Source organism: Notolabrus celidotus, chromosome 7 (genome assembly GCF_009762535.1).
Source record: "Notolabrus celidotus isolate fNotCel1 chromosome 7, fNotCel1.pri, whole genome shotgun sequence".
Lineage (NCBI taxonomy): Eukaryota > Metazoa > Chordata > Actinopteri > Labriformes > Labridae > Notolabrus > Notolabrus celidotus.
In genome coordinates this window covers 16,785,798-16,801,585 of record NC_048278.1, presented here as the reverse complement: position 1 = coordinate 16,801,585, position 15,788 = coordinate 16,785,798, and the positions used below count along the sequence as shown (strand labels likewise).

At 40.0% G+C, this 15,788-nt stretch overlaps 1 protein-coding gene across 1 annotated transcript in view; it reads right to left on the bottom strand.

The window, feature by feature from the left end:
• The window catches only part of usp43a (ubiquitin specific peptidase 43a), a 137,486-nt gene that overhangs the window by 47,012 nt on the left and 74,686 nt on the right, over window positions 1-15,788 (bottom strand). The window contains exons 5-6 of the mRNA XM_034689029.1: window positions 12,619-12,754; window positions 10,947-11,088 (exon numbers count right to left, since the gene is read on the bottom strand). Coding sequence (XP_034544920.1) covers window positions 10,947-11,088; window positions 12,619-12,754 — 278 coding nt within the window. The remainder of the gene's footprint in view (window positions 1-10,946; window positions 11,089-12,618; window positions 12,755-15,788) is intronic.

Below are 15,788 nucleotides of genomic sequence, written 5' to 3'. Positions count from 1 at the left end.
TGCCAATATATAACAGCAAAATATGAAACTTAAGGCTGCTGTTGGTAGGAATGGTGTAAAAAGGTGACTTTTTTTTTCTAGTGGGTTTGGAGAAAAGGTCCTAATACCATTCGGTACTCATCGGTATGTGAAGTCATTTGAGATTTATGGCAAAATCTCTGTGTTTTCGGTTGCCTTTGTATCGAGCAATGTTATTATTCCCCTCTTTCCCGTTATCACGAACCAATCAGAGCTACTCCCCGACCCTCTGTCACCCTGATTGGCTGGGAAACCACTTTTTCATCACAGAACGCGCAGAACGATCTTTTGTGGGCAGGGTTACAGGAGCAGAGAGGGGAGGGGGAGGTGAATGAGAGGAAATCTGGTGGGAAGGGGTAGTGTTGGCATTCAAAATCTCTCTCCGAAACTGATGTTTATATCACGACTACCAACAGCAGCTTTAAAAAATGTGGCAGCTGTCAGAGCTGGAATGAGACACACCTTTTCTATATGTGTTGTGCACTTTTTAGGTCTTTGCAAAGGTATCTTTTCAAGAATAAGTGAGATTTATATGCATTGCAATTAGTGCTAGTGCTGCAGACAGTGCTGAGACTCTCATGAACATTGTGATTGAGTCTTCTCTGCTGGATTAACTATTCAATGATACGGTTTCTAAGTTATTCAAAGAACTGTTTTCTGCAATAAATGTTTGAACAAAAAGGTTTAATTTCAGCTGACACTGGCAAACATCAATGTCGACAGCACCATATATTTTTGTTCAGCCCTCTTGAGGCCCAATTCACAGTGAGTCTGTAGTCGCTATCAGCAGATATTGTTTTGTAAAAGCAGGTATTGTTTGAAAGAACGTAACATGTTGTCGGTTAAATTCTACACACTCATTTTTAATGGATTTGTAAACAATAATTTTGTCCAGGAGTTAAAAAAATCACTTTATCTGCACTATTTTAATGCCAGTATTTCAGTAGGTAGATACAAACCAGAAAGTAAATCTTGGAAGGCAAAGAGTGTGATCCTGCCTACATGTCCCAAGTGTGCTTGGCAAACCTTCTGCTAGACTCTCATTCTCACCTCCTCTTCCCTGAGACAGAAAGAGTGAAGCCACTGATGGAGAGGTGTTGCGGTTGGTTAGATAGGAGAGGGAGAAATGAATGAGGGAGGAGACCAGAACAGATAGAAAGGGAGAGAGTTTGAGAGTGAGAAGTTCTCCCAGGGCAACAAGGAGAGAGAAGTGGTGGCTTATTTAAAGAAAAATGTTTCTCAATGGATAAAAAAGAAATACATTCAGACATTGCTACTGGATGATTTTCAATAAGGACAGCACTCAGTAAGAAAAAAAGATCCATATATCATTTCCTCCCATGAATGCAAACAATTGATGACAGATAAGCATGGTATTGTTAGTTGTTGGTACTGCCACGATGTCAAGGCTGCCTCTATGATACGCTCATTTTACACATTTTTATCACTAGATAAACACAGGAACTGAATTGAATGCAAGCGAGCACATGAGGAGGTAGAAATGCAGAAAGATATCCTTTAGATACGTTTTTGAAGTCTGTTAATCAGCTGCTTCTTGTGCTCCCTAAAACCATGAATTATGAATGAATTACATATAAAGTCAATGTAGAGACGCGAATAGACGCGAATAGTGGTCTGGCGGCGCAAATCGGGCGAATGGGGAATGGTGCGATTCGCGAATGATTCGCAAGAGTTGAAATATTTGAACTCCAGAAAATCCATTGCGCCGCGATAGCCAATCAGTGTGCAGATCACCCGGGGACGCGAGGTGAGGACCAGCAGAGATTTACTAATCTAGAATATATGGGAAACTTTGATTCTATCTCTGTTTGGCTTCCCCAAACTCTGTGACTCTTCCTAATTTTTATGGGATCAAGAAGGAACAGCAGCTCACTGTGAGGACAGAGAGTGAGGAAGATTATCTGGTGCATTGTGAATAACTTTGTCTGTCACTTGAATCCAGCTATCCGTTGTAGTAGGAAGTTGGCTCTGCCCCCTTTAGCATAACCGGCTTCCCCATTCAATGTCCGCGAGCTCAACCTTGTTTGATAACAACAGACTAGTGTGGCGTGGGAACCCCCCCCTCGCTCTCACGAATATTCGCGTCTTGAGCACTCGTGTACAGGTGTTTTTGACGTGTCTGTATTCGCAAATAATGCGATCATTCGCATCTGATGGGAACTCAACAAAAGTGTTTACACTAAGCCACCTCCTAGATAACAGCATTATTAGCTTGAAAGTAGAATATGTCACCGGTAGTTTGGGCTGCAGTTTTGGCTGCAGCAACGGCTGTAAAATATTATTATTTAACCTGATAAATTGTCTTATGTCTCTCAAACTGTCTACAATCAAAATACTAACAATGAAGTGATAATAATCTGTCAGATAACCTTAATTTATTCACCTTTATGTAACACAGCTGTGCCACACTACAGTAGTAGCCAATTTGAGCTTCTCAACCCTGAGCATGATACCAAGGGTCTATTCTTACATATCTATTGCACTACAGCAAGCTTTCATGGGTGACAGTCTTTTCTTTCATTGGGACTCTAAGATCCGTTAACTTCATGATCAAAGACAACTTCTTTCTTGTGAGACTTGTAAGGAAAATGTCTGTTGACTGAAAGTTGAATATGACTTGAGGCTAATGAATAAGAACCCTCTTAGACTGTCAGTGTTAAAAGGTTACATCCTGCAGTGTCTCTACTTATATGAACAGATGATGAGTGTCTGCATGAGTCAGAACTGAGTTCTTGATGGTCCCATCACTCTGAAGGAATACACACACACACACACACACACACACTCACACACACGCACACACATGCACGCATGCACACACGCACACACACACACTTTATTTTAAGCAGATAATCATGTGTATTGTAGGACCAGAGGCAATGAGTCAACACTTATTTCATACTTGCACAAACAGTTATTTTGGTAATTGACATTTGTGTTTAAATAAAATAAAAGCTCTGTAACACAGAAACAAACACAGACCTTAGAGAAGACTTCGGCCACACACTGACAACAATTGAAGCTCTTCCCAAGTTGCTCAATACCAAATGAGTGACCCTTGTCAGAGCAATCCACACACCTGACTAAAAATACCCAGGGGGGCCTTGGGCTTAGCCCCAGACACAGACACATCACAGGTCCTGGCAGTGAGCAGCCATCTGACCACAAGTGCCCCCACTGTCAGCAAAGCACCTGAGCTTTCTGCCAACAGCGAAATGACAGATTAAGGAGACAGCAGGGGAGTATCACACACCTGATACTCCCACCACCCTCCTTCTTTTTTCTTTCTTTTTCAGCATCCCTCTTAACAGGGCTCTCTTCTTCTGCAGTCCTGTTTTGTAATGAAAAGTCACAAATTGTTCCAAAACCCCTGCTGCCTGCTCACATTAAACGCAATAAGATACACAAAGATGCTATCACTGAAATTGCCTATTGTATTTTGCACTACAGCACACTGTGGAATAACTGTATAACATGGAGAAGGGCAGACAAACTCAGGGTTGTTTGGTATTTATATAGGGCTATCTTTTTCAAAACAAGTATGTTTCTGGCTTATTTTTCAACATTAATATATAACCCCTAGATAAAAATGATCACAGCACTTGGGCCTGTCTGATGAAACATGAAAACACTGGGCATGGAGTGTTGAGTTTAACTCTCAGTGCAGCTAACCAAAGCTGTTGGTAGCCATTAACACTTAAAAAAAAACTGTTTGGGGGGTGCTGGTTTGCCTAGCAGTATAAGCTTGCGCCCCATCTAAAGAAGCTATAGTCCTCAAAATAACTTTCCATTTGAAAGGTACAGTGGGGCAAAAAAGTATTTAGTCAGCCACTGATTTTGCAAGTTCTCCCACTTAAAAAGATGAGAGAGGTCTGTAATTTTCATCAGAGGTACACTTCAACTATGAGAGACAAAATGAGAAAAAAATCCAGGAAATCACATTGTAGGATTTTTAAAGAATTATTTGTAAATTATGGTGGAAAATAAGTATTTGGTCAATAACAAAAGTTCAACTCAATACTTTGTAACATAACCTTTGTTGGCAATGACAGAGGTCCAATGTTTCCTGTAAGTCTTCACCAGGTTTGCACACACTAGCTGGTATTTTGGCCCATTCCTCCATGCAGATCTCCTCTAGAGCAGTGATGTTTTGGGGCTGTCGCTGGGCAACACAGAGTTTCAACTCCCTCCACAAATTGTCTATGGGGTTGAGGTCTGGAGACTGGCTAGGCCACTCCAGGACCTTGAAATGCTTTTTACGGAGCCACTCCTTCGTTGCCCGAGCGGTGTGTTTGGGATCATTGTCATGCTGGAAGACCCAGCCACGTTCCATCTTCAATGCTCTCACTGATGGAAGGAGGTTTTGGCTTAAAATCTAACAATATATGGCCCCGTTCATTCTTCCCTTAACACGGATCAGTCGTCCTGTCCCCTTTGCAGAAAAACAGCCCCAAAGCATGAGGTTTCCACCCCCATGCTTCACAGTAGGTATGGTGTTCTTGGGATGCAACTCAGCATTCTTCTTCCTCAAAACACGACGAGTGAGTAAAGCTTATTTTGCTACAACCTTGTACACCGCGATACATTGCCCAGCTTCCATGTCAGTACTTTCATCAGCCCCCGAAACAAGGTTTTTCTGACCGCCTGCTTCTCTAGGTGATAAGCTGACTATTAATAAGCAACCTATACAATCCCACCTGTTCCTTTTCATACTATCAGTTTAGTTTTTACAGGCTGGTTGGCAGAGGACGTTTTTTTGTTGGCAATCATACACACATTTTCCATCATTCGTGTTCTTCATAAGACAGCTGAGGTGAGTGTTCTTATTTCCCTGATGATTTGAGAACAAGTTCCAGAGGCAGTGATGATGATCAGCACACCGAGTGTAGACACATCAAATTTCTTTCTGTCTCTAAACTCTTCAGGTTATTTTAAATGATGAATACCACTGGAAGGGTGGGAGCTCCCCTGTGAACGTTGCTGGAGTATTTTTGCTTTACTGCTCTGAGTTTGCTTTAGGCGGCCTATAATTGCCTAAATGTAGCAGCACAGGAAGTGTACTTATCAAGGTTTTATTTGCATGTTGTCTCATTTAAGTCAATCCTACAGGTTCATGAGCACAGAAATACCAGAATTTATAAACGTCTATCACACTGTGTCATAACAAAACGCCCTCTACTCTAAGATATGATCAGTTATCTTTAATTTTCCAACTGTTTAAAAATGAAAAATGTTTTCCTTTTTTGTTCATGTTGATTTTGAGGCCCCTGTGAACAAAATGTGCATTTTATCTCTATGCTGATTGTGTCCTGTGTATGCCAATGCTGTCATTTCACAGAGAATGCTTTCTTTCAGTGGTCAAACATACCATTTGCGGCAAATATTTGCTTTTGAAAACGCAAAAAACGTCCGTCTCTTCAGTGTGCTGTCAATCATCTAGTCTAACAGCCCTCTCACAGCTGTTACATTACAGGCATTCAAAATTATACAATCAAATTGTCAGTCATTAAGTTGATTTGATGACCAAATTTGTTGGTCATCAAGAAGCATCAATATTAACTTAAATTTGTTTCACTACCAGATAGAAACTCCTCACAGTGGCTTTAACTAACAAGCATGCAAGTATTCATCATCTTTACTCTGATGGCCCTTTTTAGTACTGATTTACCACCACAGCAGGAACCAGATGCTCAGTTATGAGAACTCTCTGTACAATACCTGTACTGTAAGTAAGAGGTTCCTACAGATAAAAAGAAACAAAAAAAAAAAAAAATGGTGGCACTGAAAATGTGCCAGTTCACAATGTGACATGCTAAAGTAAAAATAGTAAGGTTTTCAGGTTATTTCCTATTTGCAGATCACCCAATCCACTCCATAATTATGTATATAAGAACCACAAGGGTAAAAAAAGTCAACCACACTGACCATGAAGGACTACGTCAAATAGTCTTTACTTCTGTCCACATAAAATAGAACTCTGTGTTGGTCTGTGTGTTTTAAGAGATAATACTTCAACTGTAATAGGTAGTTGGAAAATGTGACTACCCCACTTAGTGTAATGTTCAAGCCCTGGCTACCCAGTACAAAGCCCTCAGCAGTTAGAAGCACCACAAAGTAAGGTTAGTGTGTGTAGGGAGGGTAGAGAATGAAAAATGACTCTGCTTACTGCATTTTTCTCAGAGAGAAGATAGTAGTCGTGTGAGTCAATCTTTCTCAGGTCCCTCAGATGTCCACTGAGAAATCCTCTTTTTTTCAAGCACACACATTCTCTCTTTTTGCCGTACTCTGAATAGGCAACTCCCACAATCCACTCTTCTCCATCTTGATTATATTCTCCATTATTCAAGAGGCATGTAGCTAAGCTTAACCTGTACGTCTTTATTCAAGGGCACCAAGTAAACATCGCACAAAGTTTACACGCTAAGCTTCCCTGAGCCTCTATGCATCACAAATTCTTCTTCTTTCTGCACTATTAGGGAGCTTTAACACTCTATCTATGTGCAAATTGCTCCGATTGTTGGGGGTGAAATAGGATGTTATTGTAGCGCTTTGGACCTAATTGATTTTTCAGTGTTTTCAATCTTGAGACCTCCTGCTGCCATTTCCTCTAAATGCAAATCCTCATTATTGTACCTTTGAAGCGGCGCTGGTTCAATATTCAATATTCAGAGCCTTCAGTGACAACGAAATTGGTAAGGAGCATCTCCCACCCGCTAGAACACACAGTAGGTTGTGATGACAGAGGGAATCCCTACATATGATACAGCATCTCCATGCTATTTGTTTGTGTTTGTATTATACTGCCACAAGGCGTTCGGGTTTTACAGCTCTGATAAGTAGTCTGCACTTTTTTTTTTGCAGTATGCTACCTATGTTGTTATTATGGGCTTAGAGTGAGGTCCATCTCCTGATTTTAGAAAGCACTCTGACACGTTGTGAATATGTGTGTGTTTCAACAGCACTCTCTTTTACATCCTCTAATACTCCAGCAGCTATAACATGCTGGCAGAAATATCATTTTCAGGATCACAGAGGAAAATATAGAGAGGTAGAGCAAGCACGAAGGTGTTATGATGAGCCCCATATCACATAGAAAATCATCTGTTCTTGTTCGTATTCTGTAAATGTAAATTGACTTTTCTCTGTTTCAGTGTTCCCTGTCATCTCATGCTGTTTGAGCACACTTCTCCCATGTATTCTCACCCTTCCACCAGTGCAGACAGCCATGACTGCATGTCTTGTACTGATTTAAGTCACCACCAAGTTGCGAAGTGACCTTCAAAATGGCAAGATGTTGTGACTTGACAGAGATAAAAAAAACAGCCCTGGGATGACATCAGTCCTGTCTGCTGCCGACTGCTTTCAAAATCAGAAAACTTTCATTCCTTGCCACATGCCGATCTAACCTCTCTGAGAATCTATTAAGCTAAAATCCTGTTTCGGTAACAAGCTTTATTACACAATTTCAACCCTGTTGTTTTTCTCATTAGTGTGCTCACTCCAGGTAAATCTGAAGACCTCACAGATTCTACTGTATTCAAATGCTAGTTCATTGCAGAGTATCACCTGGCTGTGTTAAATACTTGATTCTTACTGGTCAGAACCCCATGACAACCTTGAGTGGTGCTCAACAGCAAAAGTGATGTGAGTGAGAACCTGATCACACACATCATATCGAATGAACCTGCAGGAAAGAGACAAGCACATTTCACTTGTGCCTGTTGACACTGTGGCAAAACTTTCAGCTTCCATCTTGAGAGATGGGAAATACTGACAGTTACTGGGCAAATATGTGACAGCAGCCTAAGGAGCAACTGGGCCTCAACAACCTCTGATGGGGAAAAGCAAGAACCTGACCGGCAAACCACTCACTCACTCACTATACAATACACCCAGGCAGCAACCTCTGCTTCAGAGACCAGTCTCAACTCCACCTCTTGCAGGGTTGACCTTTGCATTGACCCCAGTGGACAAATTACGTTTTTTGAATTGAGTTGATTTGAATTGCGTTGAATTGAAATGACCAAAATTTAAGTCAAGTTGTCATTTCTAATATGGTGACCACCATCGTTGCACTTTAAAACTCTGCCTCAGAAACCAATGAGTGATGTCACTGGGATTAGGTCCACGTTTTAATATCCCTATCACAGCAGGCTGATACACTGGATCGACATTTTGAGGCCTCCTTAAGCACAAGAGTAACTATGGCCTTACATGAACTCAGTATCCATAGCAACACATAGATTTGTTTCCACATTACTATGGCTTATTTGTGTTTTGCCTTTGAAAGCTTTGATTAAAGACCAAAAACAGACTATCTTCAGAGTCTGCTTTTGAACTCCAATTATTGAAACAGTCTTTATACAGTGAAGACAAAGTAAAAAAACACAAGTATGCTTGACAGGTGAGTGTAAATATGTACTCTTCTACTATAAGATATACAAATTCAAAGTTTTATTACTGTCTATATTTAAATGCTCTTTTTGTTGGATCTTCCATGTGCTCTTTCAAACAACTGTCCCCCCATCAGAATGAAATAATGCACTGATTGTTGTTACACATCATCTGTAACCGCCACTGTGCTGTGATGTGGTCTGAGCAGTAATGCTTGTGTAAATTCTGTTTGCTACACAACGTAAATCCACTCCAATGGAGTTATGATATCCTGGAAGCTGCTCTGCTTTGATCTCATGAATTATTCTGAGTTGAGGACCATTCATCATTTTCATCAGGTTGCTCAAGATTGGAAGTCACATTTCCCAACGTGCACTTAAGTGTGATTCATTACAGGGACATTTTCGTGCGTGAGAGAGAGAGAGAGAGAGAGAGAGAGAGAGAGAGAGAGAGAGAGAGAGAGAGAGAGAGAGAGAGAGAGAGAGAGAGAGAGAGAGAGAGAGAGAGAGAGAGAGAGAGGGTGCATGGTTCCCTCTGGGTATTTCTGAGAAACTCCAGTTTAAGTTTAATGGATTTGCAGTAACCAGAGGTGGATGTGTTTTATGAGATCGTGTAAGCACATATAAAAACATATTTTATGTGTCTGCTCCCCTTCCCTCCTGTTCTCTTTTGTTTTCCGAATTGCTAACTTTTTGTTTTTGGCTTCAGTCCACAATGAAGCTGTCGTCATAAAGTGTGTAGTGTGCATAGTGATGATGACAAACACAAGTCATGTTGCCAATGTTCAATCTCAAAGCTTCACAGGATGACCCCGTGTCCACTTGTAACCTTGCTGATAATTTTTTCTCATAGATTTTGTGTCTTAAAATCAGATGGCATGGTTTCTTCTATTTATACTTCCCCAATGTGTTACATTTAAAAATACAAAAATGTCATGAAAGAAAGATAACTTTCTTTAATAGTATTAGCTTGCTGTAGACTTTGTGGGTAAAGAATCTCTGTGGGTGTTGGTCCAGTATGTTGCTGATATAAATACTGTAGAGCTGATAATGAACAGCCACAAGTTAGAAAATATGTTCACTTGTTGACATAGCAACATCATTACTTAAACTAGAATAGGCTCGATTTCAGTTATATTTTAGTGTTTATGCTGATGGGACTTATGCGTGTTGTAAAAAGTTATATTTACATAAATATTAAAAACGTGGAAACCAGCTGGGAGGATATGGCCCATGATTCTTCATTCATTTTTTTAAAAGTTATTCTAAGCAGAATATAAAAGTTATTCTCAATGGCATTATTATTATTAAATTGCAACCTGGAACAAGAGAAGAAGCAGAAATTGAATGGATGGATTAAGCAATGAAAAAGAAACTACCTATTTTGGTTTATTTACATTTTTGCAAATGTCCAAAGTCAACATTTATGACATTGCCAAGACATTTCTAACTACTTAAGCTAGTAAAAAAAACATGTCTGCAAACAGTTTGATGGTGCTGCTGACTTAAACTGGGTTCAATGCTAAAAGGTTCCTTTGAGGCCATTCATAGAGGATTTTTAAGACCTACAGATCTACTGTGCTAAAACCTACTCTTATCTTTCAGTGTGGGTCAGACTTTGAAAACAATCATCCCACATTTCCCATAAGAAAACGAAAGCTTTTATTTTCATTGTGTTCAACAAAACCTGTCTTGTAAACACTCAATATCTCCACCACCTGAGCTGTAACTCAGGCTTTCGTTAGAGAAGTGTGGTGTTACATGGAGATAATCCGAAGATCATATAACACATCATTTACCAGTTTTCTCAATGTCCCAGATCAGATTTTTTAACCACAATACTGTATTCACTAGGGAAGTTTTAAAGTAATGCAAAAAGACCTGTGGAGATGTTTTGTTCAAAGAATAAGTCATGTTTAAAAAGATTTACACATGCTGATTTAGCAAAACATTTACAGACACAAGCAAACAACTCAAAGCAGCTTAGTCAGCCAGTTTGCTCTTGAAAGCAGCAAGTGTGTGTGAGTATGTCATTACATTCATCCATAGTCTCAGCTCAGTGAAGCAGCTAGGAGTGCCCAACATGGAGAAAAAGGGTTTCTAAATTGTTTTAATGGTTCAAGGCTGAATAAACCTCAAAGCTTTTTCTTCACTTAATGAGTCTAAGGAGACAAAATTCTCGTGCTGCTGCTCAAGCTAATGAACAAACTATAAAAGGGTGCATTTGACCTTTGACATGTGGTGTTATATCAAGGGTGACATCGAGCCTCATTCACAAACTGTTCTCATCAGGAAATAGCCTTTTAAAGCCACCTATGCAGTTTACAAGAGGATTATATCATCAACTAAAGTTTCCTTAACAGGGTTTGTTCCCAAATCTGCAAACACTCAAGGATGTACTTACTTACTTACTTACTTACTTACTTACTTACTTACTTATAAGTAAGAGCTGATATTCCAGTGTAGAATTACAGGTTACTGTGTTCTGGTTACCTCCTGTTATCTCTCACCCACCTGAGTGCTGTGTGCCTCCACGACTGTAGAGGGGAGGAGCCTGAAAGGCGTAGACGACGTCACTGTCAGCAATAGCTGTCAGGTCGTCTTCATCGGAAAAGGAACGCTGGAAACCCGTCGAGTAGAGCTCTGAGAGGATGACCTTAAATGAGAGAGAGAGAGAGAGAGAGAGAGAGAGAGAGAGAGAGAGAGAGAGAGAGAGAGAGAGAGAGAGAGAGAGGGAGGGAGGGAGGGAGGGAGGGAGGGAGAGTGACTGTGAAATCAAACACAGCTCTTAAAATCCTCCCAACTTAAAAGACTTGTTTTGGAAAATGCAGCAAACTAAATTAAGAATGAATAAAGAATCAATTTGTCTGAAGCAAAAGCAAAAACAACATTGAGCCTTAGAGGCACAAGGACTTACTCTCTGTGATAACTTGGGAAGATGCATAACACAAAGAATAGGCTGACATGTGTTCTGTTTGATTCAGATAGAAAATAAAACTCCATATTTGTGTAATCACATCAAATAAGTACAAAATCTAAAGGTTGTTGATTTAGAGATAAATCCTATAAAGCAGCTTATACAAGACGAAAATTGTTTTTTTTCCAAACAATCCATAAACCAGTTTGAGAACTCAGATACATCAAGATTTATAATCAAAACATGAACATCTGCAAAGAGAAATATATCAAGAAACAGTTTCTTTTTCAAATGTCTCATTTCTTTATACTTTACAGATTTGTTCCTCCTCTCATTTTCAAGTCAAGATCACCGCAGCCCTTAGAGTGAAACCCAAAAAACAGTACCAAGGACTCAGACTGCGGAGTATTCTGTTCTTGAAGTGCAGACAGAAGTCTTTTTTATTCTGTTGTGTTTTAAAACATGACCATGGGAAAGTACAAGACTTTTGATAGGTGTACTTTTAAATTGTTTCACCCTGCCAAATCTATGAGAGATGATAAAAGAACTACAGGTGAGCACAACAAGCACCTGTGACTCTCACTGGGGAAACAGATCAAGCCTTTTCAAACTAATTATAATAGATCATTTAATGACTAAGAAGAAGAAAAAAAGAAGACATGTTTTATTAATCCCGGAGGGGAAATTCAGTTTTTTCACTTTCTATGAACAGGCTACACACAGTTGTACTGACATATACACACAGATGCATTAATGGGATAATATGGACATGCATTTACAGAGAGATGTCAGAGTGAGGGGGCTACAATCCCATAAACACTACCATGCTAAAGTGGCATCTCAGCAGTGCCAAGGAGGTGAACCGCCACCTCTCACATTTGATGTAATTTTGTCACAATCTTTGTTTAACAGAGCCTGCTAACTTTTGGATGTTTTCTCTGTTTGGACTGAACATAAAACTCTGTTTTGACACACCTGCCCTCATGTGAGTTGTGCATTTTTGGTCCGTCACTCTGTTTCCATTGGTTGTTATTAGTCTGTAGATACGTGTGTTTTTTGTGGATTGCTTTTGTTTTCACTTTCATTAGTCTAGTTTTTCCTTAGTTGTTGTAATGGCTTTTGTTTGTTTGTTTGTTTGCTTGTGTTTGTGTGTGTTCGTGTGTGTGTGTGTGTGTGTGTGTGTGTGTGTGTGTGTGTGTGTGTGTGTGTGTGTGTGTTTGCGTGCGTGCGTGCGTGCGTGCGTGTGTATATATACATATATATATATACCTGTTCTGGGGAGATGTTGCCCTCCTCTGCCACCATGGATCTCAGACCAGACATGGAACCAAAGAGAGGAACAGCCAGCCCCACCCGCAAGTACCTCTGACCCTTTGTACTGAAAACTAGCGTCGCATACATCGGTCTGTGGGGTAAACAAAAAAGAGGTAGGAAGAGAGACAGAGAGGGAGAAGAGGGGAGCAAGATAAATTACATGTAGGAACAAAGTGCCATGTTGTTTAGCAATTCTGATTATGCAGATTTACATTAGATAAGATTTTAAACACATCTTTCTTCTTTCTTCGTTCTTTTTAAGATAAAGATAATTATGTAGCCACCAGTGTTACGCTTACGCAGATACTGTCTTTAGTCACATCAACTGAAGCAAAAGAAAGAGAAAGAACAATGCACATATGAATTCAGCTATGCCAGGGGCAACTGAGATCATGCTGTCAGTTTGTTCAAGAGACACATTTTGAGCAATCTTGATGTGTTTTTTCAGTGCTAAACAGCAAAACAAAACCTACATTAATTGAGGCTTTGACGGCTCTGCTGTGAACAATCTGAATTCATGAGCATCTGATTGTCTGTGTCTGATTTAAGAAAATGAATTAAGTGTAGGGTTTTATTTCTCCCTCATGTGTGTTTGTTGATTTAGGTGTGACTGAACAAGCACATTGGTGATGGTCCCTCAGGAAGCTGCTGTGTGCTGAGTTATGTTTGATTCCCAACAATCTGAACAGCTCCTATAAGGGATGAAAATGATGAAAGGATCATAGAAAGATAGAAAAAATAAGAGATGAGATGTGTTACTACAGACTGAGTGAGATAAAAAGATGAGAGAAGGTAGTGAAGAAAGAGAGATGGAAAAAAAGTCTTCAAAGAAATGACAGAGCCGGTGGGACAGAGTGAGGTCACGCCTTCTCATTTGGGATAATCGCTGACACCTCCACTTCCTGTTTCCCATCATGCATTATTCAGGTGAGTAATGTGTTAGCAGTGGGGTGGCTGACAGGGCAGACGGCAGAGGATCTGAGCAGCTGTTTTATTTACGCTGTTAGATACGCCGAGATGAGACACTGAGATGTGATATGAAACAGGATGAGAGGCATGGGATGATCCTCTAGAGGAACAGGAAATAGAGATGTCATCTTAAGAAGCCCCCCACTGGTTTGAAGCCTGATAGTCTCTATTTTACAAAAAGCTCTCATATGTTTCCTTCAGGAGTATAGAAACTGGATATACAGTAGTTCTCCAGGTCTATGAAATTGTTCTTGAAAAATCCATGTCAGAGCTAAAATCATGCTGTAATATTATCTTTTTTATCAACCCTACAAGTGTTTCTGCATGTTTGAGAGCTTTTGCTACACATCATGTCTACCTCACATCTCTGTTGGCTGTTTCATTGGGCAATTTCTCCTAAAATCTTCCCATACTTCACAGGAATCCATTTGTTCCACTTGATACCATGAGGCATGGAGTATGAGTGAAGATGTGGAGCTTATTGGAAAGAGATAAAGTTTAAAAGAAAGGCTGTGATCATCGTGGGATAATTTGTCATTTCTGCTGTGACGGTATTATCACGTGCTGAATGAAAAACTCACTCTGAAGAGAATTGTAGGCACAGTGCAGTGAATGAAATTGCGCTCCACTAACAAGGTACACTTTTGGACCAGAAATGTGCTCTCAGCAGGATGTAAATCTCTGCTGCATGTCTTGTGGGACACTGTCGGCCTTATTCAAAGGGAAATCATGCCGCTTTGCAGCAGCTAAACCAGTGCAAATAAGACAAAAAGGCCGCCTAGTGTTCAAAGGGGGACATGCGCCCCTACTGTGCTACAGAAGAAACAGCATATTTGTGCTCTGGTACTGTTTGTCCCTTTTTTTCCATGTTTACAAAACCAGCACCTGTAGACACACGCACAGAGTAAAAATTAGAACCATCCACTGAGAGTTGGTTGTACCAGCAGTAAATTATTTATGCAGGGTAACATGCTCAGACTTTCTGGTTATCATGGCAGCAGTTCAATTTCTTGATGACCTGAAATAAATGTCTGTAAATAAATGTCTGTTTTTAAAACTTTAACATTACTTTTGTTATCATAATGCGTGGAATCATTAAATATGACAAGAACAAGCCAGTGTGTACTGGACCAGCTGCTCTTGCTGGCTTGTTCCAGGGAGGAAGCTCTTTGAAATAGTGACTGATATCATATCTGTAATGTTTTTAATTCACACTAAGCAGGAATATATATATATATATATTTAATAAAAGACCTCTTCTCCCCTCCCTGCTCATCAGCTGTTTGTATATGATAGCAGTAGGAGTGTAGATGCAGACAGTTCTTCTCTTCAATCAGATGGAACAAACTGCACGGAGCTACAAAGCTTTCTGGACTTGCAGTGGTAAATGACACATAACTCACGGTGATATCAGCAGGTGCAAAACATTCTTTGTGACTCATTGGTAACATTTTCACGGCTCCTTTAGTTCCACATGGGGATTAATTTCAGCACATATGCAGGAGTACTTCCAAAAACTGAAAACCTAGCTCCATTAGACTTTAAGATCCTCTTTCATATGATTAACCATCATGCATCACTTCAACATAACATGATCTTTGAGGTTATAAATGTTCCTACCATTCAGTAACATCATGTAAGGAGACTGATGGAATGTAATGCAACATTTGGCTTGTTCAGGAAGTATTTGGCTTGTTCAGTGAAAAGATCGAAACAGTACAATTGATAAATACAGAGCCAACTGTATGATGCATCAACATGAGTCATTTAAGTAGTGATGATGTATCAGGCAACTGTGTGATCAAAATTTTGAGACAAAAACGTGCATCTTTGAAAGTTATGCATGCCATCATTTAATCAACAATACTTTGGAAAGTTTGGGTTTTTACTCTTTTTTTTTTTACTTTTGCAGCTTAGTTTCAGAAATAAAAAACACCTCTTGAGACAGATTGTGCAAGGAGAAACACAGTCAGAGACACTGTGCACTTTTCTCAGCAACAGAGGCAGTATCTGCTGCACCCAGACCTCAATGCCCAACTGCTAGCCAGACCCTGCTGTGTCCCCGAGGGCCTCAGACTTTTCAGGTATTCTGCAGGGATACTGCTACAGCAGGACCATGCAAAAGGCTACTATGTGTGTATGTGTGTGTGTGTGTC